The sequence below is a fragment of the Mastomys coucha genome, chromosome X (assembly GCF_008632895.1).
Source record: "Mastomys coucha isolate ucsf_1 chromosome X, UCSF_Mcou_1, whole genome shotgun sequence".
In the NCBI taxonomy this organism is placed as follows: domain Eukaryota; kingdom Metazoa; phylum Chordata; class Mammalia; order Rodentia; family Muridae; genus Mastomys; species Mastomys coucha.
In genome coordinates, this window is record NC_045030.1 from 52,806,111 (window position 1) to 52,833,062 (window position 26,952).

The 26,952-nt window shown below is 39.7% G+C and overlaps 1 protein-coding gene across 6 annotated transcripts in view; it reads right to left on the minus strand.

The window, feature by feature from the left end:
- Positions 1 to 3,528: 3,528 nt before the first annotated feature.
- The window catches only part of Enox2 (ecto-NOX disulfide-thiol exchanger 2), a 289,193-nt gene continuing 265,769 nt past the window's right edge, over positions 3,529 to 26,952 (minus strand). For 5 of the 6 annotated variants that reach the window (XM_031357671.1, XM_031357605.1, XM_031357527.1 and 2 more), the window contains 5 exons: positions 18,532 to 18,713; positions 16,471 to 16,578; positions 11,914 to 12,025; positions 7,160 to 7,245; positions 3,529 to 5,063 (listed from right to left, as the gene is read on the minus strand). In XM_031357671.1, the coding sequence (XP_031213531.1) occupies positions 4,932 to 5,063; positions 7,160 to 7,245; positions 11,914 to 12,025; positions 16,471 to 16,578; positions 18,532 to 18,713 (620 nt within the window). In that variant the 3' untranslated portion in view covers positions 3,529 to 4,931. The remainder of the gene's footprint in view (positions 5,064 to 7,159; positions 7,246 to 11,913; positions 12,026 to 16,470; positions 16,579 to 18,531; positions 18,714 to 26,952) is intronic. The other variant, XM_031357448.1, reaches the window with a different exon arrangement.

Below are 26,952 nucleotides of genomic sequence, written 5' to 3' on the forward strand. Positions count from 1 at the left end.
TTAACAGTGATGTTACCTGGCCCCGCTGTGATACAGGGTGCTGTGGGGATCACATGGCATAATGTGCATCTATTGCATTGAAAACCCTTTAAAGCACCACATATGGTTTTTATCTAGAATTTCTCATGAATTAAGGTTTCAGAAGTCTAGTGCTTAAAGAGGACTATATTAATTTTTAGGGTATTGTGATGCTCAAATATACTCAGAATGAGCACAGTTTGGCAGAGGGCTCTGTAATGTGTCATGCATATGCCTTTCACACCTAAGATCTGATAGCTTCTCCATAAGGCTGTGCAGCCTGGAGGGCTCATACCTGTGTATAATCAATTTCTTTCCTTCTGTTGCTGATATAATTATTGCTCCGGTATGCCTTTGAGATGCTTCTCACAGATAAAGAATAATATTTAGGCGAGCCAAGACCTTCAAAACTTACTGTTAAACTAAAAGGCTGCAAAGGCGTTGAGATTTAGGAGCTAGTAAGCACATTCAGCACTACCTACTTTCCATGGAACATTGGCCAGTAGAATCTCCTAAAACCTTCTGAGCTAAATGTGAATGTGGGTGGCACCATCCAATGGGCTGGGGGGCCCAGAATAAATAAAAGGGGGAAGAGGAGGTGGCACCAGAGCACCAGCATTTGTCTCTCTCCTTTCTCACTGCAGATGCAACATGCCCAGCCTACTCATGTGCCTGCTACCACACCTCCCGTATCTATGGCTCATCTATTTATAGCCCATTTTTCTTTTTCAGAAATCACTAAATGATGTTAGCTTTTAATAATTTGACTTGTTTTGGGGGTTTAAAAATGATATGCAGGTGCTTGCTTATTTACTATGTTCTCTGAGAACCTACAGTGCATCAGGAACACCAGAAACTGCAGTGAACAGGATACATATAGATCATTTTCTTCTCATGGAACTTGTACCCTACTTAGTCGAGGTACAGAAAACTCAGGTTTCAGTCATAATACATTGTTTACCATTTTGTCTACACTATTCATGGTCAACACTGCTTTTTACATTGAGTTTCTATGGGCTCTGGCGAAGCAGGTAAGGCTGATGTGTGAAAAAGCTTCTCTTCCATTAGCATCACAGTCTCCTTTTCCCCCTCGTCTTCCACTTCTGCCTCCTTTCCTTATGATACAGGTGGGTTTGAACTGAGGGCTTTTGCACATGCTAGGCAAGGGTTCTATCACAGAGCTATATCCACAATCTTCAGTTTTACCTTTTGTTTTGAGTCAGGGTCTCGTTATGCTACCTAGGCTGGCTTTGAATGTGCTATGTAGCTCAGGAAAAGCCTTGAACTCTCAATCCTCCTGCTAACTTCTTTGCTTTACCAGGCATGGCTCCTTTCTATCATCCTGATGCAAGAGTCAGTCATACTCCTTTGGTACTCTACAATGCATGGCAAGATGTGTGGGGCACAGTAAATATTTGGAATATGTTAAAGCAAGTGAATTTCCTTTGTTAGGGTCAGGTGACATGACATGTTTCTATGATTTGAGGTAAGAACATGAAAAACATTTTTAAAATATAGGGGAGGGTATGAATTTTGCTTGAATCACATTTGTAGTTATTACCCCATTGAGAATTCCCTGTATGCCACTCACTGGCTGGGAAACACACGGATGCTAAATATTTAGTATCAGCCTATGAGGTATGTACTATTCCTGCTATTTTGTCTATAAGAGTTGAAGCTCCCATTAGTTTTTCCTAAATAAATATGGGTGGGAGGTGACTTTGTACAGCATAAAGTCATAATAGATGCTCAGCCAATGGTAGAAATTGTGGAAAACAAAATAAAGCCAGATACACTTGATGTATCCTAGGCAGTTGTGAATCTCAGGGAACACACATGATAATACTCAATGAGTTAAAAGTATTGTTTTTGTATATCTGAAGTCTTTTCAAACAATTCATTTCATTATGAATTATATCCAAATCATACATTTAAGGGCAAGGAAATTTTCAAATTCTATGTAACTTGAACAAAGATATATCAATTTTTATGAAAATAACTTTTTCCATTTGTACAGATGAATCAAACAACTTGGTAATATTAAAAAATTATAACTACAGATGGCATAGGACAAGTGAGGGAAGTGGAACATCCATTTGTAAAACTAAAAGGAATCTTGAATTTATTATTATTTGGAAAAAATCTAACTACTGTATCTCATAAAATAAGATAATATTCCAAAATTTGGGGGAACAACACAAAACCATACATAGCACTGACAAATTTTAAAGAAAAATAGCTTCATTAATAGATCTCAAATGGTGAATAAACAGGATTGTAAAAATAGCATGTAGCCCAGGCTAGCACCAAACTTGGTATACAGCTGAGGATGGCCTTGTATTCCTGATCCTCTTGCATCTGTCTCTCAAGTGCTGGGATTACAAGCGGGTGCTACCATGCTTTACTGTAGCTGTATTCTAACAACTCTAGAATACTATATCTGTCAGGATTTTCCAGAAAAGACAACCAATGGGACAGAATGCATTGTAGACAGATATCATATGTATGCTCAAGAGCGTACACACATACACACACACACACATGAGATTTTAAGAAAGTGGGGGCCTTTATTTGTAATGCTGGCCAACAAAGCAAGGACTTCTGGCAAGAGTTGATGTTGTATTTTTAACTCCAAAGGAAGGCATTTTTAACTCCAAAGGAATGCAGCATGGAAGCAGATGTCCATCTTTGGGCACTTCATAGCCAACACTTGAGGTTTATAATGAATTTGATGAGGACATTTTGGTGGAGAAATTGCACTACTCAAAGACTGTTCACTTAAATTTTAACCACCTCTAAAAAAATAACTTCACACTAACATGTTGTCTGGCATGGGACTAAACAAATGGTCAATGTGAGACAGAACGTTTACTGTCACAACTAGTGTATAGAAGCATGCTAGAGAATTACACCTGAACTAATCTGGACTGCATAGCTGAAACAGTTTGGCTAATGGTACATGCCTGTAATTTCAGAGCTTAGAAGGCTTCTATGGGGGGACTGCAAGTTCTAGGCCAGATTGAGTTACAGAGAAAGATCCCATCTCAAGAAAAAGGAAAAGAAGAACAGAAACAAGAAAAAAAGAGAGGGAGAAAGATTAAGATGAGCGAGGTATTTATGTATGGTAGTGGTTGCCTTGAAATTTAACTTAGTCAAGAAATAAGTGATGAATGGAGAAATTTCTCTCGATTTTACAGATACTGTCAAAAAGAAAATATTTTAGGAGGCCCTGAGCCCAAAGAATGGAAGCTTTCCAGAGCAGCAGCCTTTATGACACAGACATCCTAGCAAAGAAGCTAGTACAAAAATAACTCCAGGTTCCTGCTGGGGCCACCATGGGGTGCTAAGGGACAAGCCAACCTTCAGCATGAGTGGTCTCCTGTGGAACTCTATTTCTAGTTGCCAAGCAAGTTTGGCATCTTCTTCCAACATGTTGGTAACTCAAAGAGAAGATCTGAGATGATCTAAGTATCACACAGGAAGCCAGTCATTCAAAACGGAACACAAAACTGAGGTATAAAAAGGAACATTTATATTTTAAAAATACATCTTTGAACACTGGTCACATCTCATTTGCAAAGTATTTTCAGGAAATACTCTTACTGGCTACACTCGTTCAGTGTATTATCTTACCTTCAATGGAGCTCAAGGGAGGGCATGCTTGTGTAATTAGAAGTACCACCATCACCACCACAAAGAATAATAAAGACCATCTATACCTCCGGGGACCAGCCTCCACCCAAGTCTACCCTTTCTCTTCTTTTCCTACCAAGCAGGACTTCCTGAATAGTCCACTTACACTTGGTGAGGCCACTGCAATGTACATATGGGTATGAGAGAACCAGAGGAATCCCTATCAGTCAGCATTCTGGGTGGAGCTGACACATGTGCAGGAAGCCTCACAGCCCAGCCCATCATTTATTCGTGAGTTGTTTACTTTCAATACTCACATCAGTTCTTTACAAACATCCAGCACAGAAGTAAATAGTATTTACAGCAGTACACAGTTTGCAATTCAACACATTAACAGCAGGAAAAAAAAGGGACCAACAGACGGTAGGAAGGCCAGAGGGAAGGACTATTAAAACAAATCCCTTCTGCCAATGTGTGTGCACATGTGCCCACGCCTGACTGCATTTTAATCCATAGAAAACTAAACATGCCCTCTTTTAAAAGCGGACTATTTACAAGTAGTTCTGAAAAGCACAAACACGGTAGTCATACTGGAGACTTCCCATGAATCCATCTAGTTTTCTTGTTTTAAAATTCTGAAATAGATCTTCTATCTATTAGAGAAAATAACTTTGGAACGTTTGCCAACTTTTGGTTCATAGTAGTTTTACAAAAAGCCACAGTTCATGCTTTTTTATTTCAAAGGTGAACTGGTGAAGCACCTTGTATAAGACACTGATGGATTAGTTAGTCATTTAGTGTTTACTGTGGATGAAAAAGACAATGGCAGTTATAGGGGATTCCTAGCACCCCTCTTACTCCTTTTACCAGTAGCAACACATGAAGAGAAATCTGGAAACACAAAGCACATACAAATCATCAAAACAGTGCAGTTAACAGCATTGAGAAAATACAAGATCTACAACAGTAGTACAGACACTGAAAACACTCCCAATACACTTAAGTCTCAGGAATTACTCACTGTTACTTATGAGAAAAGCCAACCAGTTGCCAGAAATAGGAAGATATTACAGCACTTGAGGTTTGAGGCAATTTCTTTTTTAGGACCCGTAGCTTGAGATGCTATTCTAGGATCCTTATTTTAATTTGAAAGATATTCAGGAATGAACTGACAAATTGAAAGCAATGTTCACTTGAAAACCACTGAGAACAAAAATCACATCCTAAGCTTGTCTGGCACACATTTATTTTCAGAATCCCAAATTCTTAGGCAAAGAGCTTCAGGTCAGCTTCAAGCCCTCAAAACCACAAAATTTCCATCTCTTCTCTAGACTGGCTCCAACTCCAGTCATTTCTTGTCTGAAGGTATGCTGGAGTCTGCTCATGAGAGCTTCCACATCACTGGTGCTGATCTGTGGGACAGAGAGGACATCATCCAATCAACAATAGTTGTCCATCCCTGGCCACGTGCTGCTATGTGCTCTGAGGACAGTGGGCAATTCCTTTCTGGTCTTATGTATTTTTGTGTGTTGCTGGAGTAATTTTAAGACACCATTGTTCATATGATGGGACTATTGGACACTGTCCACTGAGTTGCTTTTGCAAAGAGCTGGCGTCAGTTTCATAGAGAAGTTTGGGCTTGTAGCCAACTGAGCATGTTCTTTGTTGGGAATGCTGTACCAGGCCTAATGAAGTTACGACGCCTTTTTGGAGGGGACAGAGGCAGAAACATCTGTCAGTGGAATAGAATTCCTTCCATATGCATCAGCCCACAAAGGAAAATGGTAATTCTTCCTACTTCGATATGTCCTTTCTTTTTTTTTCCAATCACCCATATGCTGATGACCAACAGGGGAACCCTTAAAGAAGCCCGGAGTTACTCCACACAGAATTTAGGTTCCCTTTAAAGCCCTCACTGGGAGGTGTTGACATCATTCTGTCAGGATGCTGCTGGGAGTGGGTGGGGGCTGGACTCTAACTAGTGACGTTGTACCCTCCTCCCAATGCTTGTGGTGAACAAGATCCACTGGAATGAAAGAAGAACACTGTAGATTCCTAGAAAGAGTAGAACTCCCATTTCAAAACCTGGGAATAGATAGTGGACGGAACTGTATACATTTTGATAGATGTGGTATAGATATGGAAAAAGAGTCTGAAATTACAGGCTAAAATGGTATCCTTGGGGTGAGGCTACCTTACCTTTTCTTCATTATGTTCTATCTTCTTTGCATTCAATGACAATGTGTATTATTTTTAAAACTAAAAAAAGAGACCTGAGATGTTTTACTGACATATTATTCAATATCCTGAACTGTAACTGACTACATGGTCTGGAAACTACCATTCCATCTTTTTGTTTGTTTGTTTGTTTGTCTTGTTTTTTTGAGACAGGGTGTCTCTGTGTAGCCCTGGCTGTCCTGGAACTCACTCTGTAGACCAGGCTGGCCTCGAACTCAGAAATCCTCCTGCCTCTGCCTCCCAAGTGCTGGGATTAAAGGCATGTGCCACCACTGCCCTGCTCCATTTTTCTTTAATCACCCAGTGGGGTATATGGCTGCAGAATAGAATTACTTCTTAGAGGGAAATAAGGAAGCAATGCAAGCGAGAACTAACCCAAAGGCCACTGGGGAGAGTGTAGCACAGAATTAGAATATGCTTACTGCCTTCAGCTTCCCAAATGGCCAGTGCCTTCACTGAGAAGACAAAGGGTTCTCTGATTTAACATCTTGGACAACATAAGGTCAGGAATCCACACTAAATGGTATTTCCTAGGAGGCCCGGTTTGGTGAAATAATAGTGATACAATCTACAGGGAAGCATAGCTAAATGTTGTTTCTGAAAAAAGAAAAGACATAGCATGAGCTCATCTGTTCTGAGGAGGCATTAAGAGTCTGCCCCTGTTGCTATGAAGCAGCCTTTGACTTTCAGGGCAATTAACACTTCCCCTTACTTCATGTGATCTCTGAGTTCGTCCCATGAAGATATCATGCAGATAAATGGCCCACAGATTGTCATCATTTTTTTTTTTTTACCTTCTTCAACTGTTCTCGTAGCAGATAGCAGCAGTAGTAATGGTGTGTGTGTGGGGGGGGGGGGAGTTTGTGATAGCTAGAGGCCTGGGACAAATGCTCAATGAATAAGAGTGGAATAGTGGTTAATTTGCTGGGTATTTGGTAGCTTGCCTGGAAATCAAGGGAAGTAAGCCAGAATCTTCTAAGATGTATCTTAGAAGTAGGCTACCCAGTTAGTTCTAATTTTCATGGGATTGCCTTAGTTTTACTACCAAAAATGTCAAGTCTCAGGAAACTGTTTAGTATTTAGGCAAACTAGGACAAACAGTCATACTATTTCTAAGGGAGAGGTCACATATTGAGTCACAGAGACTGGATGTAAGGGACACTTGCTTAGAGCCACAAGTAATATGGCCTGCTAATGGCTGAAGAGAGCAAGGGCACCTATACAGAAATGACTCTTCATCCTCTCATACCGATTTGAGTTCCACACATACCTTATTATCAAGACGATTCAAGTAGGAACAGATATATTCGATGCTTGCTCCAAATGGGTGGACGTGAAGGAACGTGGAGATGATCCCTGTGGAGACAATGCCCCAGAGGTTACACGGCAGCATGCAATGCCTTGAGATCCACTGACAGTGTGTGAGTGAACTCATATAGACAAAATGTACACATACACACTATTTGTAAACTGATAAGTATTTTAAGTTTGCATACATTTTATTCATTTAATCTTTCTGAGAACCCCAGGGCATAGGCACTATCAAACCCCATTTCACAGATGAGAACACCAAAACATAAGTGTCAGCTGACAAGTAGTAGAGCAGGTATGTGAACTCTGTGGCTCTTACCACTCATTGTCTTTCACTGTGCTATGCCGCCCAGAGTGAAGCTGGAATGTGAGGTCACACCCATCATTTGTCACCACTGACAACAGTTTGAATCCTAGAATCTTAAGATGAATTTCGACTATGATGGGTGTTTTGGCAGTCATTAAATTAGCCTTCATGTTCTTAGGAATTAAGAATGTCTTGTGAGAAACACACATCATATACTTATTAACCTAGTGCTGGGAGAATCTAGAAAGAACGAGGGTGAGCCAGAAAATCCATCCTGTGGGTTGTGACCCACACGGGGAGGCAAATGACCCTTTCATAGGGGTCATACATCAGATATTCTGCAATCATATATTTACATTGTGATTCACAACAGTAGCAAAGTTGCATTTATTATGTAGTAGCAACAATAATGTAATGGTGGGGGGGTCCCCGTAGTAAAGGGCTGCAGCATTAGGAAGGTGGAGACCCACTTACATTGTATTTGGGCTTTATTTTGTGAGTTGATATATACAGGAAAGTCAAAAATTTCCTTCACACTAGCATGGCTAGTCACTGCCATTGTGTCTTGAGAGCCCCAAATGTGTTCCTAGATCAGAGTTCTTCGAGCAGTTTCTAGCTTTCAGGAATGCCTGGGAGATTACCACTCAGTCTAATTCTGGGCTCAGCTGCAACCACTGTCTTGATTCTTATGAATGTCACATTAATTGTTCTGATACTTAACTGGCAACAAATAGAAAAATGTTCAAGAATTGTACAGTTTCCTTTTTAAATGCTTGTGAATTTATATATCTTTTAAATCGGATCTTCTAGAATTGAGCTTCTCAAAACCTACCAGGAAATATAAGTGGACAAAGAACAGCACAAGCTGCAATGATAGCTTGAAATTCAATTATTTTTTATGAAAACCTTCCAAATATTAGATGGCAAAGGGTGGGCTGGGAGAACCTAGGAGGAATGGAGGGTGAGTCACAAAATCCATTCAAAAGGGATACTATTACTTTTATCATTACTTTATTCTTAAATGACCAAGTAAATTGAATTTCTAAGCTCTGATTTGAGTTGAAAAACTTCAGTTCTGAAGAAAAAAGTCCACATTCAAAGAAAGTCTAAATGTCATGGCTAAGGAAAAGTATCAAATGGTAAGAAATAAGTTCAGAGGTTTAAAAACACTAATCAGTTTTTGTGAGTTCACATTCAAAGAACTTATTCTAAAAAGGAGATTTCTCCACCAGCTAAAGACTAAGGTCTTTAAAGAGCAAAACAAGAGCTAGTCCTTGAAGGATCTATTTTATTGTCTAGGGCTATCCATTGGTAGAGACTTCCCTCTCTTCCCAATAATTCTGTCACCATGACAATGTATTAAAAACTTTTGAGTAGAAAAATGTTGTTGGGTTTTTATTTTTAGAAGTCTCAATGGCAGATCCCCCTGTGCATCTTATGAACATATCAGAGTGTTATATCTGAGTATAATACCCACTCCCCAAGAAGACAGATATCCCTCCCAAATACACAGAAGCCAGTCAGCATGGAGGGCTTTGGAGAGTGGGATAGAGTTACCTTGTGCTTCAGCTTCCTAGAAGGAAGCTTGGACTAACCGATCCTTGTTAAAGGACCAAATAATCTGAACCTCAATTTCCCATTAGCTCCCAAATGGAACATAAAGCCAACAAGTATTTGTGACTAGTACTGTAAGTGTACTGAGGGCTGACTGTAGTCCTGCATGGGAGAATTGCCACGTTAATACTTGTAATACAAGTAATAGCTTGTCCAGTTTGCACATGGAAGAACTGAATCTTAGCATTAGTGGCATTAAGATTGGAAGCTATGGTAGCCCAATTCTTTAGTTAGACAATTTTGAATATTTTAGAAAGTGAGAAAAATTCTAGCATTTATAGTATTAGAGCATACAAGTGTCTAACAAGTTATTGACAGTTTCCTGAGTCATTTGTCAATGTGATGTAATGACAAAATAAAATCTTTGTCCCAGTTCTTGGTACACAGATCCTAAAACCTTTTAGATTTAGATTTTTGCATAGATTATAATTTTAAAACATTGAATGACATCTCTCTCTATCTATCTATCTATCTATCTATCTATCTATCTATCTATCTATCTATCTATCATCTATCTGTCTATCATTTCTCATTTTTTGCACATGTGTGAGCTGAGCCATAGTATATCAGGAGGTCATAGACAACTTGCAAGAGTCAGTTCTCTTTATCATGTCAATTGCTGGGTTTAAATTCAGGTGGTATAGCTTGGCAGAAAGTTCCTGTAACTGTTGAGCCACCTTGCTGGCCCCAATATAATTTGTTATGTGAATCAGAGTCTTGCTATGTAGTCCAGACAGGCCTTGAATTTACAGTTCTACTGATTCTGTCTTCTGAGAGCTGGGATTACAGGCATAGTCTACTAGCCTAGTAGATGGTGAGTGGGGGCTGAGAGCCCTTTGCTAGCTTCAGGGTACGGATTGGCCAACACAAGAGTAAGACTAAGACGTGATTAGGAGCATGGAGCTTTTAGGTTCTTTACCTTTAAACCACACTGACATAATGAAACCTCCATAAAGACATGATGGCATTCAGAGAGATTTCCAGTTGGTGAACACCTAAACACCCTGGGAAGGGAACATAGCAAGCCCACACATGGTATAGAGGCTCGACTCCTTTCTTACTTTCTTGCCCTCTGTGTCTCTCCCATCTCTCCAGTCCTGCATTTCATCCTCTACAGCAGGGTTCTCCCCTAACACTGTGACCCTTTAACATTGTTGCTCATGTTGAGCTGACCCCCAACAATGACATTACTTTCTTGACACTTCATAACTATAATTTTGCTGTTATGAATCTTATGTAAATACATGTATTTTCAGATGGTCTTAGATGAGACCCTTAAAAGGGTTTTTTGAGCCCTGAAAGGTTGAGAACTGCTGCTCTACAATATTCTGGCAGGAGTTAAATACTTCTTGGAGTTCTGGGAATTGTGCTAACAAGTTAGAGAACCTGGTGTGTGGGGTACTGGGAATTTCCCGATTTTGTAGCAAGACAGGACAGAGTGTGGGTGGCTTACTGTAATAGTGTGCATGTGGAGTGATACCCAAAAGTTCATTTGATAAAGCATAAGTCCCCCATCCTGTAGCATTATGTGGAGGTAGTAGAACTTTTAAGATCTGAGGCCTAAAGGGCAGGCTTGAAAGCATGCTTCTTGAAAACACAGTAGGTTAGTAGCCCCCCTCTCTTTTGTCTGTCATTTATCCTAGTCATGAGGTAAATGATGCTGCCACATGTTGCCATTCTGATGTGGTGCCTTGGTGTAGCCCCAAAGTACCAATTGTGCTAACCAAACATGGACTGAAACTCTAACACTGTCTACCCAAATAAGCTTTTTTTTTCCGTAAAGAAATGTTGACCAACCATTTGGGGATCTGATGTATGAGTCTGGTATCTAAAGTGAGGGCTGATTTGTGAAACTGAATTTTTAATTAATTAATTTAGTCACCCCCTAAATTAATTAGGGGGGTGACTAATTAATTAATCCTGGTCACCCCCTCCCACAATCCTTCTCCCATGTCCCCTCCACTTCTTCTTTGAGCAGGTGAGAGCTTCCCTGGGTTTCACCCTACACTGGTACTTCAAGTCTCTGTGGGGCTAGGTGCATCCTTTCTCACTGAGGCCAGTCAAGGTAGTCCAGCTAGAAGAATATATCCCATGGACAGACAATAGCCTTGGGAACAGATCCTGCTCCATTTGGTTGAGACCCACATGATGACCATGCTGAATATCTGCTACATATGAGGGTGAGGCCAAAGGAGATAGGAACTCCGCAGGAAGACCAACAGAGTCAACTAACCTGGACCCTTGGGGCTCTCAGAGACTGAGCCACCAACAAGAGACTGAATCTTTAAACCTGTGGAAAGTAACTACAGCTGCTATCAGAGTGAAACTGAATAAAGCTGTCAGATACCTACTTGGTGTTGGACACTTGAAAAAGTTGAATTGCAAAGAACATGTGTTGTGCTGTGAAGAAGAGACAAATACCCCTTCATCTGGTATCAGAAAGCAGACACTCCCTACTGAGGCTCATCTGAGAAAGCCTTGTTCATCAGTGCCTGGACTAGCCCTCTGAATGAATGGGCAAGGATCCTTCTCTCCTTATAGAGACATTAAAAGCACACATTGTGCTTCTGTACTTGACCTACTCTTAGTATAATGCTAACTACAGCAGACTTGGGATGACAGTGGCTACAAGGAGCCAGAAGTGGTTTGGAGCTATTAGAATTTTTAATAGAAAAATTCTCCTTGATCTTTCTCTCTCACATTTAAAACTCTTGTAATGTCATACTTCATACATGCTTGCCAGACACTTTCTGTACCTTATGGGTTTTGTGTGTGTGTATCGGTTTTCTTACCCACTAGCAGTGCCTCACGTTCAGACTTGACAGGATTGCCGATTACGGTCTTCTCAAGAGGTTGCTCACTTTCTTGGCTTGATGCACACAGTATAGAACCACAGTTCTCCTGCTGGAATAAAATGCTTCCTGGGTCAGTTCACGCTATTTGGCCAAAGAGTTGGTTTCAACTAATTGTACAACAGATAACTTTGATTAAAAGATGAGAGGTGAGTTCTATAAGTATGTTGTTTAGGAACGACAGGTGTACTTTTCTGTACCCAGCAATAGGTCCACAAAATTCACACAGTACCACTAAAACAACATAGTCCAGTTGGGATTGCTGAAAATACAAATTCTAAAAACACCACAGATAATCCAAAGCACCCTTTAAAATCATTTATTTGGTGTGTGCATGTGTGTGTGTGTGTGTGTGTGCGCGCGCGCGCATGTGCCAAGTTATACTTGTGGAATTCAAAGGACAGCTTTCTGTATTGGTTCTCTCCTACTACCATGTGGTTCCTGAGAACTAGACTTATGCTTTCAGGGCTGGAAGGAAGTACTATTACCATCTGAGCCAAAGCATCTTTATATGGTGTCAAAATGCACAAGGATGTAGGCATTTATCTTAACCAGTTATGTTTCTCTGGCTTTATCTTTCTTAGGCTTTATATAAGTAATCGTGGGAAGCAGACTCAACACCACTTTAGGTATTGCTAAACACATATCATCTCCATCATACAGATGAGGAAAGCAAAGCAAAGATAAATCGGGTAGGTTTGCTATATTCGCATTGTTGGATAATGGAAATGGGAGAGTTAACGTTTCATCTCAGGTTGCATTTATTCATATGAATGAATGAATATGTTGATTCATATTCTCATCTTCCTCCCTACCCCTCTGTCTCTCTCAACATTAGATCCACATTCTGCTTATGGGAAGTCCCACATCTGAGTGGAGAATGTGTGCTACAGCCAGTCTACTCAGGTATCAACGCTGGCTTTTGAACTAGAAATTAGAACATTTATCTCTAGGCTAGAGACTCTGTTTCTCATGTCTCTTCTCTGTTAAGTTAGTTAAGTTAAAGATCAGTTAAAATACTTCGGACCATGAATAAAGATATCAACTGTCTGTTGGTTGCCATCTTTGTTGTGGAGGCTTTTTGTGTGTGTGTGTGTGTGTGTGTGAGTGTAGCAGTTTGGTTTTATAAGATACTCAGGTGAATTTTATGCCCGGCAGGGACAGTTTGTGGATCTTTCTGTTTTAGGTGCAGGGAAAAACACCTTTCTGCATTGTGTAGATGAAGTAAGAGCTTTCAGAGGAATGAATAAAAGAAATTCCTGCATCAGTCTCACTGCTTTAGTATTTTCTTTTAAAAGAATGTGTTGGGGAGTGCTCAGCAGGAGTGGGCAGGTCATGCTGGATTCTGATGCTCTGTTACTGCTTCCCTCCCACAAGGCCTGGGGTAGGGCGCACGGCTGTGTTCTTGTCTTCAAAGCTTCTTAGATACAAGCTTGGAATGAAGTGAATGGTCTATGCCAAAAGACATGCTGTTTTCTGGCACATCTGATTTAAAGCACTGGCTCATTTCTAAGGCAGGGGCTTTGCATATCTGCTTTAACTCCCTTACAATCTTAAATGATCCAGTAAGGCATTTCTTAAGTGTGGGCATTTAACAAGTTGAGTTTGATTTAAGATGTCCAGATATTCTGAGAAGTCTTATTCATCTAGGATGGAACTGTGACTCAACTGAACCCAATTTCCAATTCATCATGGCTGGCGTTAAGCAAATTAGAAGCAATATTAGATGTGTACTTCCTTGAACTTCACTAGCACGTTCAAGGAGGTAGTTCTTTCCATCAGCAAGACAGACATACGTGACACTGTCATACTGCAAAACACTACCAACAGGTCATGTGGTGGCTTACTGTCAAGAAACCCAAACAAAAGCAAAACCAAGCAAACCAAACCTTACTGCTTGCCTTTCCATGCGAACTTATTTTTGTAGTCTAATGTGATAGCCACGGCGTCTTGCTTCCTGACCTAATTGTGTCAGGTTGAAATATTTGGTCACAAATCAGCTTCGTGGAGACAATCAGTTTGTAATGATCTGTCATGAATTCTTCTAAAAAGAAGCTTTGCTTGAAATAACAGAGAAATGTCTGACTCACACGGTTTTCTGATCATCAAATGGCCCTCTGGTCCTCCTTAGCTGTCATTCTGTGGCATATTCCCTCTCAGATGAGAAACACTTGTCATTGTGCACATTATGACACGTTTCTTCTGTGCCATTTGACCTGTTGTTTCTTTAAACAAAATTCTTCCCAAAGTGGAAAGCAGCCTGTACTACAAATGCACTGAAGTCAATTGTCATGGCAATCTAAAGAGTGGTGGGAAGCGTGCTCTCAGCAGAGTGGCCCCTGGTCTAGCTAGGATCTTCTGGAGACATGGTGTACTGTATTCAGGAAGAGAAACAGCTATGTTGCAGCTCTGAGACAATTTAGAAACTCTGATAGCATGAGGAAAGTCCTGATAGTATAGTAGGTTTGGCATTTTTCAATTAAATGCTTGATAAATGAATTTCTCTGGGATTGTGCTCGTTTCTTTAATAGCACCCACCAAAGTGGAAAGTGAGTTGATTTTATGATGTGGAAGAATTAAAAGCATATTGCAAATGGCCTCTGAAAGAAAACATTTTCAATCATTTGTTTCAACTACACCAAGGTTGCCAGTTCCTAATGGCTCTCTGGGGCACATCCCCATGCTGGTAAATACACTCAGGGCCTGCATATGTTCTGTCTCTCTGAGCTGAGCAAGGAAGATCAACAGCAGCTCTTGCAGAACTGTACCATTGCTGATGTTGAACTCTTGCTTCAAGCTCCTACATTACCTCTTCACACAGCAGGAAGTTCTGGTTAATGAGTCATTATTTTATTTTATTTTATTTTATTTTTTTGCCCCAGAGTATAACTTCAGCTGAATATTCAGGCCTGTGAGACTGGAGAGGTATGACTGAGAGAGCAGGAGATTTTACACATCAAAAAGACACACCTCGGTTGTGAGCCACAGACCCATTCAAAAGCAAAAGAGACTGGCCCAGGTGTTTTCACTGTGTTCTTTTTGCAGCAGGCTCTCCCTTCATTAAGTTCCACCTTCCCTTCATTAAGTTTCACCTTCCCTTCATTAAGTTTCACCTTCCCTTCATTAAGTTTCACCTTCCCTTCTTTGTTACTACCATCTGGCTTTAGAAAACCATGTCTCCTTGCTTCTCCACAAGGTTCCCTCACTTTGGTGTTGGCTATTTGTTTGTTTGAGACAGGGTCTTGTGTACCCCAGGCTGACTCCTAACTTGCTACATAGCTGAGGGTGACATTGAAGTCGTGATTCTCCTGTCTCAATTTCCTAAGCTTTGGGATTCAGGTGTGCATCACCATGCCTGACTTGGTTGGTATTGGCTGTTACTCTGACCTGATAGAGTGGGTGTGAAGAACTCTCAGTGTTCTACCTGCATTTCTGCTTTAATGAAATGTTCAGTTAAAGGTGTGCTCATCTGGGATGGTAGAACTTCAGGGAAGGAATGGACTCTATCAGATTGCCCTGTAGGAAAATCTGTAGGGCACCTTTTCCTGATTAATGATTGATGGGAGAGGCCCAACCCACTGTGGGTGGGGCCACCTTTGAGCAGATGGTCTTGGTGTTGTATAAAAAGCAAACCGAGTGAGCTATGAGGAGCAAACCAGTAAGTAACATTTCTCTATGGTCTCTGTTGTAGGTTCCTATCTTGATTTCCTGCGTAGATGGATTGTAAGCTGCAAAGGAAGATAAACCCTTCTCCAAGTTACTTTTGGGCACAGTGTTTATCATAACAGTAGGGAGCAAACCAGAACACATGGGCTTGCAATGTGGTTATTGGTGTGAGGAGATGAAGCAATGAAGACTAAACTCCAACCAAAGAGTACACATGGGGGGGATTCATGGCTCCAGCACCATATGTATGGCAGAGGATGGCCAAGTCGGTCATCAATGGGAGGAGAGGACCTTGGTCCTGGGAAGGTTCTATGCCCCAGTGTAGGGGAATGCCAGGGCCAGTAAGCAGGAGGGGGCTGGATGCTGAGCAGGGGGAGTGGGGAGGGAACAGGGGATTGTTTTAGCTTTTGGTTTTTTTAAATTTTATTTATTTATTTATTTATTTATTTTGAGTGGAACCTGGGAAAAAAGATATTGTAAATAAAGAAAACATCTAGTAAAAAAAAAAAAAAAGCAATGCTACCAATCTCGTACTTAGACTCAGAGCTCTTGATTCAAGAATTGCCACAGAGGTAGGCTTTTTTGTTTTGTTTTGAGACAAGGTTTCTCAAAAAGGGATTTCTGAACTCACAGAGATCTGACTGCCTCTGCCTCCTAAGTGCTGGGATTTTTGATGTGCACCACTCTGCCTGGCCTAGAGATGGACTTTAATTCCCAACTGTCAGTAGTTCACATTGACTTCTGTTGCAAAAACTTCTAGGGCCTTTTAACTATCACTGAGAGGGGAAGCAGGGAAGGGATGAAAAGAAAAGATTGACAGAGGACTTGTACCTTTTCATGAAAATTTTCCAACAGTTTTTCCACCTGTAACTTGTCGTCTTTGATTCTGTCAAGTTCAGCTTCTTTCTTTTTGTATTCTTCTTGGACTTTGAGCAGATGCTTCACGAAAGATCACAGTTCATAGCATTATTCATTTAGGCTTACACTTCACACACAGTCTTTAGCTGAGGTTAACTATCAAGTGGACTAGGGTCACTTCCCCCTCTACAATAGCGCCTTTTTCCACACAGAGAAAAAGTGTCTTGGGAAAATCAAGATACTTTTCCCTCTTTAAAAATCTGGTTCTTTTGTATTTCTTCTGAATTTGTTTATATTTTATAAAGGACCAGAGAAACCCACAAACACAACTTCTTTTCTGTCCCAGCTATGCAGCCAATACTATACAAACTATCTTGATTGTTGAGGAGACATGAACTTAATGTTGAAAAACATTTTTTTGTAAAGTTGTCTGCCATACCAAGTTTGGTTTGTGTAAAGAAGATAGCTATGAATCCAAATTTCACATATGTTAGTTTCCATATCAGAAGGCAAGGAACTGAATTTGTTATCAGTAAGGGCAACAAATAGTATTTATTGAGTTTCCTTTTATTTCTAAGCACTGTGCTAAGTATATTAGCACATACATGCATTAATTCAGATAAGAAGTAGTACAATTAGATTTAAAACCAGGCCAGGTATCTCTGACATTCTTTTGTCTTAATGCATGTCTATTAAACATCTTTTGAGATAAAATGGGAAAATGTTGCTCATTCTTTATAGTACTGTTTTCCCAAGGGGGGAAAAAGATCAAAGTGAATGAAGTTAATTTTTAGGAGTCTGAGATCTATGTACGGAAGTGGCACAACTCATATGCTTTCAAAAGCAACCCAGGAAGAAGAGAGAAACAATGATAAAGGTGTTTCCTAAGTCTTATTTTCAGACTTGCAAAAGATCATCAGCTAAAACCAAGGTACCATGTATGTTGTCCAAGCCTCTTGAAGGCTAGCTACAGGGGCACTTTTTTGGTAGAAAGAGCTCTGATATAATTTATGTATTCTAATTAAACTGTGGTGACAAGCAAAGGAAGGTAAGCATTTTCACACAGTTTGCTAATGGAAAGGGAGAATTAGCATTGCTATTGCTTGTCACCAAGGAAGACAATGGTAGCAGCAGTAAGAACACAGGGCTGCTAGTGCCAGAGACTCCCTGTTCACCATTTATAAGTTCCAAGCAGCAATTAGTTTGCCCAAGATAATTTCAAGGCACAGTTGAAACGCATTGCACTATTTAAAATGTAAGGAAGATGGTTGGTAGACTGTGATGACAGAATAGGATCATGCCCTTTCTTAGAAGCACTAGTCCTTCACTCTAGTGAAAGGAGGTGTTGACAGCTTTTAAATTGGAGGCTCACGGTGGTGATGGCCACATCACATTTGAGATACTTACTGACCACCCGTTATTCAATTTCCATTGCATTTAATTATTTCTCTTTTTATTCAGATGCAACTTTAGCACTCATTTTATTTTTATTATGTAGGTTTGTGTGTGACTACCCATGGAGGCCAAAAGAGACTATCAGAGCTCATGAAGCTGGAGGTATAGATGCTTGTTAGTTGTTCAGCGTGGCAACTGTGAACCAAATTCTAATCCTCTGTAAGAGCATAGCTGCTCTTAACCATAGAGTCATGTCTCCAGCCCCACAGTTTATTTTTTATACTTGGAATTATGTGCTTGTAAAGTCACATACATAACTGTGAAAACAAAATAAAGCTAAACTGGTGTGACAATCCTAAAACACTGGCACTTACTATGTGGTCTCCATTTCCATGAAAATCAAGAATGAAATCTTTGTTATTTCTTCTAAAAGACCATACTTTGATGTTTTAACCAAATATATACTTACTGATCTGTATTTTATCATATGCAAGTAATTGAAACTTTTCATAAACACACCCCACCCCAGCAATACCTATAGCCTGAGGTTATTTCTGATCTTTTTGCTTCAGCACACCTGTGAGCAAACAAGGCCAATGCTGTTCTTCCAAACAGCGCAGGAGAACAAAGCGCCCGTACCTGTTGCATCCCTTGTAGGGCTTGCTGCAGAAGTTTCAGCTGCTGTTCCTTGTTTGGATCATCCTCCCTGTGGGCTTTGCCTTGTTCCTGTTTGAGCAGTTCTACCTCATTCCGGTATGCGTCCAGCTGCCAACGGAGGCTATCATTTTCCTCCTTCAGAGCTTCTGCCTGGGATGCTAAGGCTAAGTCAACAGAAGATGGAAAATGGTAAACCTTCTGTCTGGATGTTTTCATGTTACATCTGAGGGCTATGAAAACTTGGTACTTTAAATCAATGTGTACAAAAAGCAGCTGGACGAAAAACTTGAGGTCCATTTTTAGTTGTTCATGGTAGAAATAGATGGACACAAAAGCAGAAAGGCTTGCTTCCAAAACAATAAAACAAGATTCCAATACATAAATGTCTTCATTGGGGTTCATATTCTCCACACCAAATGTAACTACTTGCAAGTAGCATCTATTTGATTTGAGACGGAGCAAGTGATGAAAGCACTGCAATGACCAAACATAGGACTGACTGCCTTATCACACAACCACATACACAGACATTTTGTTAAAAGAAACGAACATTCGCTAACACTATAGAAAAAAGTAACTGCATGAACTAAGATAACATTTCTTCTTGCTGTATATGAAGAAATATCTACTGCATCTTAACAGTGAGTATGAAATTGAACAAACTGAAAACAAACAAATAACTTTTTTGCTTGTTTGTTTGATACAGGGTCTCTCTTCATAGCCTGGGCTGGCCTGCAACTTGCTATGTATACTAGGCTGGCCTGTAGCCTTGACTAGCCTGGAGCTTGCAGTGTAGTCTAGACTGGCCATCCTTGAAAATGTAGTGAGCTATCTCGGCCCCCAAGCCTGGCCTAGAAATATTTCTTAATATCTTCAGAGAACTGAGGCTACTAGGCAAATGACTCCTTAAACTAGAAATAGAGACACTGAATCCAACAGATCCCAGCTTAGAGAACCAGAAAGCCAGGAGCAGAGACCTACATGGGAACCAGTGCTAGGGTAGAGAGACAAATTGAATTACTGGAGGCCCAGCATGGACAACCCTATGAATTAAAACCCCCAAAGTGATTACTTTCCCCTTTAGGTCATAACCCCTCTGGGGGCCACATATCAGATATCTTATGTATCAGGTACTTACATTATAATTCATAACAGTAGCAAGATAAGAGTTACAAAGTAGCAATGAAATAATTTTATCTCTGGGGATCACCACAACACGAGAAGGAACTGTATTATTAAAGGATCACAGTAGTAGGAAGGCTGAGAAGGACTATGCTAGACTTTTCTAGCCATCTTGTTCCAGCTAAAGCTGGGAACAAATGTGAGATTCACCAGTGAAGTTGCTGTGTCCATGGGCACAGGATTATCAAAGCTTGAGAGTTAGGGCTAGGGTGCACTTCAGATGCTAGAGTGCTTACCCAGCATTCAAGAAGCCTGGGTTTGACCCCAGTGCCACATGAAACCTGCTACTGTGGCACATTCTTATAATCCCACAACCCATGAGGTGGAGGCAGGGAGATTAGAACTTGGAGATCTACAGCTAGGGCTACATACGATTCTGTTTCAACAAAGAGGGAAGACTTAATCATAGAGCTGAAGAATGTGTTTCCTCTTCTCCTCTACACAAACGAAGGTCCATTTGCTAGAGTTCATTGTATCTAGAATAGTAGTATCTGATCTTTAACAAAAATTTATATGAAATAATAATTTCAAAGACCAGTTTGAGAACACAAAGATGCATTAAAACTGACTTAGAGATGGCAAGGATGCTTGTGAAAATAGGCAGCACAGAAGAACAGATGACTAATATAAGCAGACTTAGAAACTCTACGGAAGAATAAGAAACACTAGTAATCAAAGGCACTACAACAGGCAGAAGGCCTTTGGCAGAGACTGGATGTGGATGTGGATGAGGAAAGAATCTCTGAGGCTGGGGATATAAGAACGTAAAATGCTGTAACTGAAAACATGCTTTAGTCCATCTAGGGTTGTATAAAAAACACCAGAGACTGGGCAGCTTATGCTCAATAGAAATTTCTTACTTTACAGTTTTGGAAGCTGGGCAGTCCAAGATCAAAGCACCAGCTCTTCAGTGTTTGGAGAATGCCTACTTTCAGGTTCATAAATGGTATCTTTTGTATTCTCACACCAGAACAGTGCCAGGCAGCTCTCTGGGGCCTCTTTTATAAGTGTACTAAGCTCCATCCCAAAGCTCTACTACCTAAATGATGATGAGGTTTCATCATATGGATTTTGGGCTATATAAACTTCCAGGCCCCAACAAACGCAGGGAGAAAAAAAATGACTCATAGAAAAATAATAGGCTAGCCAACAATCTGGTACAAACACAGAAAGTGTGAGCATGAGTAATGGGAAAGTCAAAAGAAGAGAAAAAGCAACATTTGAAACCATAATAATTAAATATTTCCCCAAACTGTGCTGTACACAAAAACTACATAAAGATCCATGAAGCTCACAGAGCATTAAAGATAATTGCCCTCAAATATACAGAGTTTAGCAAATCAAAACAAAAACAGTTCTTTATTAAATAGACCAGAAGAAAACCATTACCTCACCCATAGAGGAGTAAATAGAAATATTACATACGATTTCTCAGAACTATACAAATCAAGAGAGGGGAGGGAAATATTTTAGCAAAAAAATGTCACTAATGTAGAATTTTGTGCCCTGTGAAATTCTGTTCAAATGGAACTAAGAATAAGTAAAGATTTCTTTGGCTAAATAAAAACTGAGGGGGAATTCTGACAGTAATATTAAAAAGGTTGTTCAAAGCAAGGAAAAATTATATAGTTTGGAAATTCAGATCTACACAAAGAAATAAACATAAAAGATGAGTAAGTGATGGTAAAATAGCATTTTTATTTTTTTCATTTTTTTTCTTTTCTTAAGCACTTTATTTTCTTATTAAGTAATCTAGAGTATAACACTCCAAATGGCAGTGATGACTATGCATATATTTATTGATGGTTTACACATGTCAAATGAATGACAGCAATGATGCATGGGACAAGAGAGGAACTGGAAATATTTTGTTTTTGTACAATACTTGCATGATCTGAAACAGCTAGAAACAAGTCCAATGAAATATATGGAGGGAAAAGAAAAAAAATCAAAGCCAATGCTTAATTAAAACCATATAAAGAAGAAAAAGAATGGAGGACTAGTTAGGAGGTCTCATATAAGCCTGGATGGCTCAAAACTTCCGTAGCAGAGTAAGTGGCTTGAGTAAGTTGTGGGGCTAATGCTTTTGGTGACTGTACTCCAGCTACAGATGGCTTAAAGGCACAATCCGCACATCATTCACTTTGGTTTACATTTACAACTATTCTATACTTTTATTTCATAGTATAGGGTTAAATAAGGTCAAGTAGTGAATACAGTGTGTACACTTGTAGAAAGTATTCTATAAAGTGCTTGCTTTGTTAACTAAATACAGAGAATGGACCTCTCATTAAAAATAAATTACCTTGTAGACCAGACTGGCCTCAAACTTGAAGCCATCCTCCTGTTGTGGCCTCATGAGTCCTGAGAATACATACATGTGTAATCATGCATAGGTGAGCTACTTTCTGAGCCACGCTAGTGACACCCTCTGTCTTTTGAATGGTACACTTAAAGCAATGCCCTTTTAAATAGCTACCATATTTGCTGTGGTTTTCTTGGATCTTCCTTGTTCTCCCCTCCTAACTAGCATGATCCCGTGAAGCATACAGAGAAAGCAAAGAGATAGAGATAGATGAGATGACACTATCTTCATAGTAATTAAAAGAGTATATAGCTATGGAGATTTAACAACTTACTCTTAAATAATACATGGGCCACAGAAATTTCAATGCTGCAAACTAAATAAAAAAGAAAGTACATTTTCTTTAAATCTGTGGGGTGTGGCAAAGTGGTACTGAGATCGACGATCATGCATGAAATGTGCTACTTTAGGGAACTAGAAAGAATAAATTAAATGAGTCAAATATTCCCCTGCTAACAGTTGGCAGTTCCTTACAAAATTCAATATGTATTTGTCATAAAGCTGAACAGTTGTGCTTCTTTGTGTTTTCTAAATGCCCCTCCCCAATTTCATGTTTACATATTTATATTCCCATTTACTCATAATTCTTCAAATTTGGAAGCACTAAAGATGTACTTTACTGGGCTAATGAAGAAATAAGTTGTGATATATTCAGGTAATGTAATGTCATTCAGTGGTAAAAAGAAATGAATCTTCAAACCAAGAAGTCACAAAAGAAACAAAGGTATGATACTAACTGAAAGAAGCCAGTCTGAAAATGTTCCACACTAGTTGATTCCCATTATGTGACATTCTGAAAAAGGAAACCCCATGGAGACAGCAAAATGATTCATAGCTGCCAAAAGCTACCAGGAACAGGTGAAAAAAACAGGAAGAACACAAACGTTAGGGCAGTAAAACTATTTTATATGCTACCACCATGGAGGAGACATGTCATTCATCATACATGTGATAATGCCTACAGAATATAGTATGTAATACCTACACCAGAGGAGACCTACTATAAGGTATGGACTTCTAGTGATGATGTGCCAATAGGCTCACTGATTGACATCATTGTGCCATTAAGGTGAGAGAGGCTGATGGTGGCTGGTGCAGGAGACGTCCTCTGTAGACAAGGACTGTACAAGGAGTCTTTATTTTCTTTTCCTTTACTGTGAATCAAGAAACCCTTTAAAAGAAAACTGATTAATCAAAATGATGATACATGGAGAAAGCCATGTTAAATTTCATTATTTATGAGTTTGTGCATATTTTCAAGGTCAAAATTATAAAGCCTATTTCCAAATATTTAGTCAGAGGACTTTCATTGATCCAACAAACATTTATTGAGTATTTTCTGTATTCCAGGCTCATGACTATGGTAAAAATAGTTGATTCCATTAATTTCTATTGTTTATCCACTACATTGAAGGAAACAGTTTCCTTTCCCACTGTTAGGAGCATGTACATGTTAGGCTAGAGCTTCACCACTTAGCTATCCTCTCACTCCACCTCTTCAAAAATACCAATAGACATGAAATCTAGAACCAAAGATAGCAAGTTGGACCAAAATTACCAAACTATACATTAAGTGTGTAAGTGGGTTAAAAGGCAACTAGAAAAGATGTATATTTTCTCAGCTATATATGGGAGTTGATGTTTTTTTTATGGGTAGAAAGTAAAAGAAAAATAATGAATTCAAACAATTAAAATGATCTATCCTAATAAATGGTAGAAGAATTAGATTTCAAAGGAAAGCTTTGGTGGCCAGGGAATACATGTCAGTCATGACTGCTGCAGGCAACACCTGGAAAGGCAAGGTTTGAAGCTCTGAGAGTGAAGGTGAAGATCAACCGGGAGCTCAGGCTGTCTGAGATGGCAGGAACAAGGAGTGTTCATTTAGGAAAACTACAGATAAGGAGCAGAGCCAGCCCAGGAGAGTGACCAGGTGGGCTGCAAATGGCAGGATTTAATGTCTGTCCTGGAATTGCTCATTTTGGTCACATTCCTCCTTTCTGATCTTAGTGGAAATAACATCATCCTGTAGACTGGCTACACACATGGAGTCAAAAGGGAAAAAGAAAGCTGCAATTCAAGCAGTCCTTTCTCTGTTTCCTGCTTACCATGATATGAACAACTCAGTTATGCCTTCTTTGCTATGATGAACCAAAACTTCCAAAACCTTGATGGAGAAGCACCCTTTACCCCCTTAAAAGCGACAGAAGAAGAGGCTCCTGAAAGATTCAAAGACTCAATCTCATAAGGAATATGGTTTACAAAGATGAGTTATTTCTAGAAAGAATCTTGTTTTTCCGCAGAGTCTCAGGAAGTGCAGGCTGGCTTTAAGCACACTGTGTAGCCAACTATGATCTTGAACTCCTGTTTTTCCTGTTCTTCTCAAGTGCTGAGATTACAAGCATAGGCTACCATGTCGGGATTTAAAAGAGAACTCTATCCTCAAGCGAAGACATACCTCATTCCTAAAAGGAATCTGCCTTTAGGAAGAACTGAGTTTTATTAAATGTCTTGAACCTAAAGTTCAAGTGTTCCTAAAATTATTAGGCTACTACGGTTAGATTGACTGTCTAAAGCAGAGTCACTGTAAGAGGAAGCATTTCTCTGTGTCCACATTTGTTTTCAATGAATGTTCGTGTAATTATATTGATATGGTAGTTTTAAATCTCACATTTCAGCTTATCAATTATAAAAGACCCTTTCCAGGGCACATTCATTTTGTGTGTGGTTTCTAGAACCGATTTTAATTACTTCTGTATCCATACGGATTTTATGCCTTTGAAGGGAAAGCCATTACATAGAGACTTGAATTCCCAGACCTCTAAATATTATCTACCCTTGCCATCTCACAGTGGCTGGGATATTTTTCATCAGGCATTCACAGTACTAAAGGAAGATGATATAAGTGATTAGTGTGTAAAGAAAATGGTATAGGAAAAGGGACATTAACCATCTGTCAAACAGAGAATGTAATATTTGGTTTGTTTCTTGGATCAGTACCAAGGACAGTATCAAGCTGGAGTTGGGCTGCATAGAGTACAGGTTTCTCTGTGAAGCATGATTCCTACAGATGGATAGTTGTTTGTTTCTACTTTGGTCCCATTGTCATTTGGTGATCTACATGGTTTAAAAAAAAAAAGTATCATTTTATTTTCCTCCATTTTGTTTCTCCCTGTACTACAGGCCAGTGATTATGTTCATGTTCTAAATGCCACGTGGAGAGCATGGAGAGGCTCAACCAAAGAAAGGGCAGATCCAGGAGAGCACTCAGAGGGATAATCTCTAGTTTGAATGGGAAAATATTTTCTCTCTGAGAAAATGAGGAAGACAGAGTGCTTGTGTCCTGCCTGGGGGAAAGGTCAGGCTGATGAACACTGACAGATAGCTGAAGGCCAGCAAGGACAGATAATAATCTCAGTTTATACCTGTCACTAAGCAAAAAAAAAAAAAAAAAAAAAAAAAAAAAAAAAAAAAAAAAATCACCTATAAAGCTGGTGCGGTGGGAAATGCTTCTCCACAAAATGTATTTCCTACTCTCTGAAGTAAAGGTTTTTGTCATTTTAATGAGGGCATGAAGTCTTTCCTTTCACAGACTTAATATTAATTGGTCCCATTCCTGAAGTGGGAGTCTTTTGTACATTGCCAGAACATTGAAAAGTTTGATATTACCTTTTAATAATATGTTTGAGTAGGTGAACTCGTCGGTCTTGAGACTGAAGAGCACAGTATGGGGAATGTATTCATATTCCGCCATCATTAGTGTTCAGTTTCTCTTTTCTGACTATTTTTTATGTGGGAAACAGTTTTCTTTATGCCAATTGCTTCTTAGATCTGAGGGCTGCCAGTTTCTCATGACAATATGAAAATACGAAGACAGCTGTGAACACCTACTCCTAGAGGAGCCACTGAAAGCAGAATCTCAGACATGTGTCTGTACAAATTTTGCTTTGAATATTAAAAATATTCACGGTGTAAAGTAAACAAACAAACAAAAACAAATAGTAACAGTACATTCAGTGATTCAGCTACTTTTGGAAACTTTCATTATAGAAGATGCTGAACAGTGTTACAAGATGATAGAAAGAAAATGTTAGGCATTTCTCTCCAAGCTCAGAAAACATCTGAGCCTGAGCAAGTCTCAAAGGGTAAAGGTAAAAACAACAGAGAGGAAGATGATCTAAGTACAACCTACAGAGGTGGCTACAAGGGACTTCAGGCAAAATCTCAAGTGCTCCTTGCTTTTCTTTGCCTCTATATGTCATTATTTCAACTCCAGCCAGTCTTCTGCCAGCATAGATGTATCTAGGACACCATAGTCCCCCTTTATGACACCTACATCTCTTTGTCAAATATAGAACCCCCCATGGTTAACTGTCTCTTTGCCCCCTGATCACTGTTCTCTTTCCTTAATCCTTAAACTCTTGGAGTGGCCAAGTTCATTCAGGCTCCAACTCCTCAGCACCCTCTGTTTCTCCAGCCGCCTGAAAACCTTTGACCAAGCTGACCATGCTGGCCTGTAACTCAGGGTCACTTGACTAACTTTCTCTGCTCTTTCTCCTGGGACTCAGCACTTTTAAAGGAAGCTGTGGAACTAAGAAGCTAGGTTAATATGGACTCAGGCTGGCCCTTGCTGAAGGATCTCTCAACTCGTTCTTGTTCCTTCCCCGCTTTCTACAATATGTACTCAATATCTATTCCTTACTCTTCATGGTTTTATTTCTAAATAGCTTCTGTGGTTAATGGATGATCAATCTCTTACTATATACAGATGTCTGGGCTGCATATATACTTTCAGCATCCCCCTCTCTTTTGTCAGAGAAAATTCTCTTTAAAATGTAAGCTTCATTCAAGTTTGGATC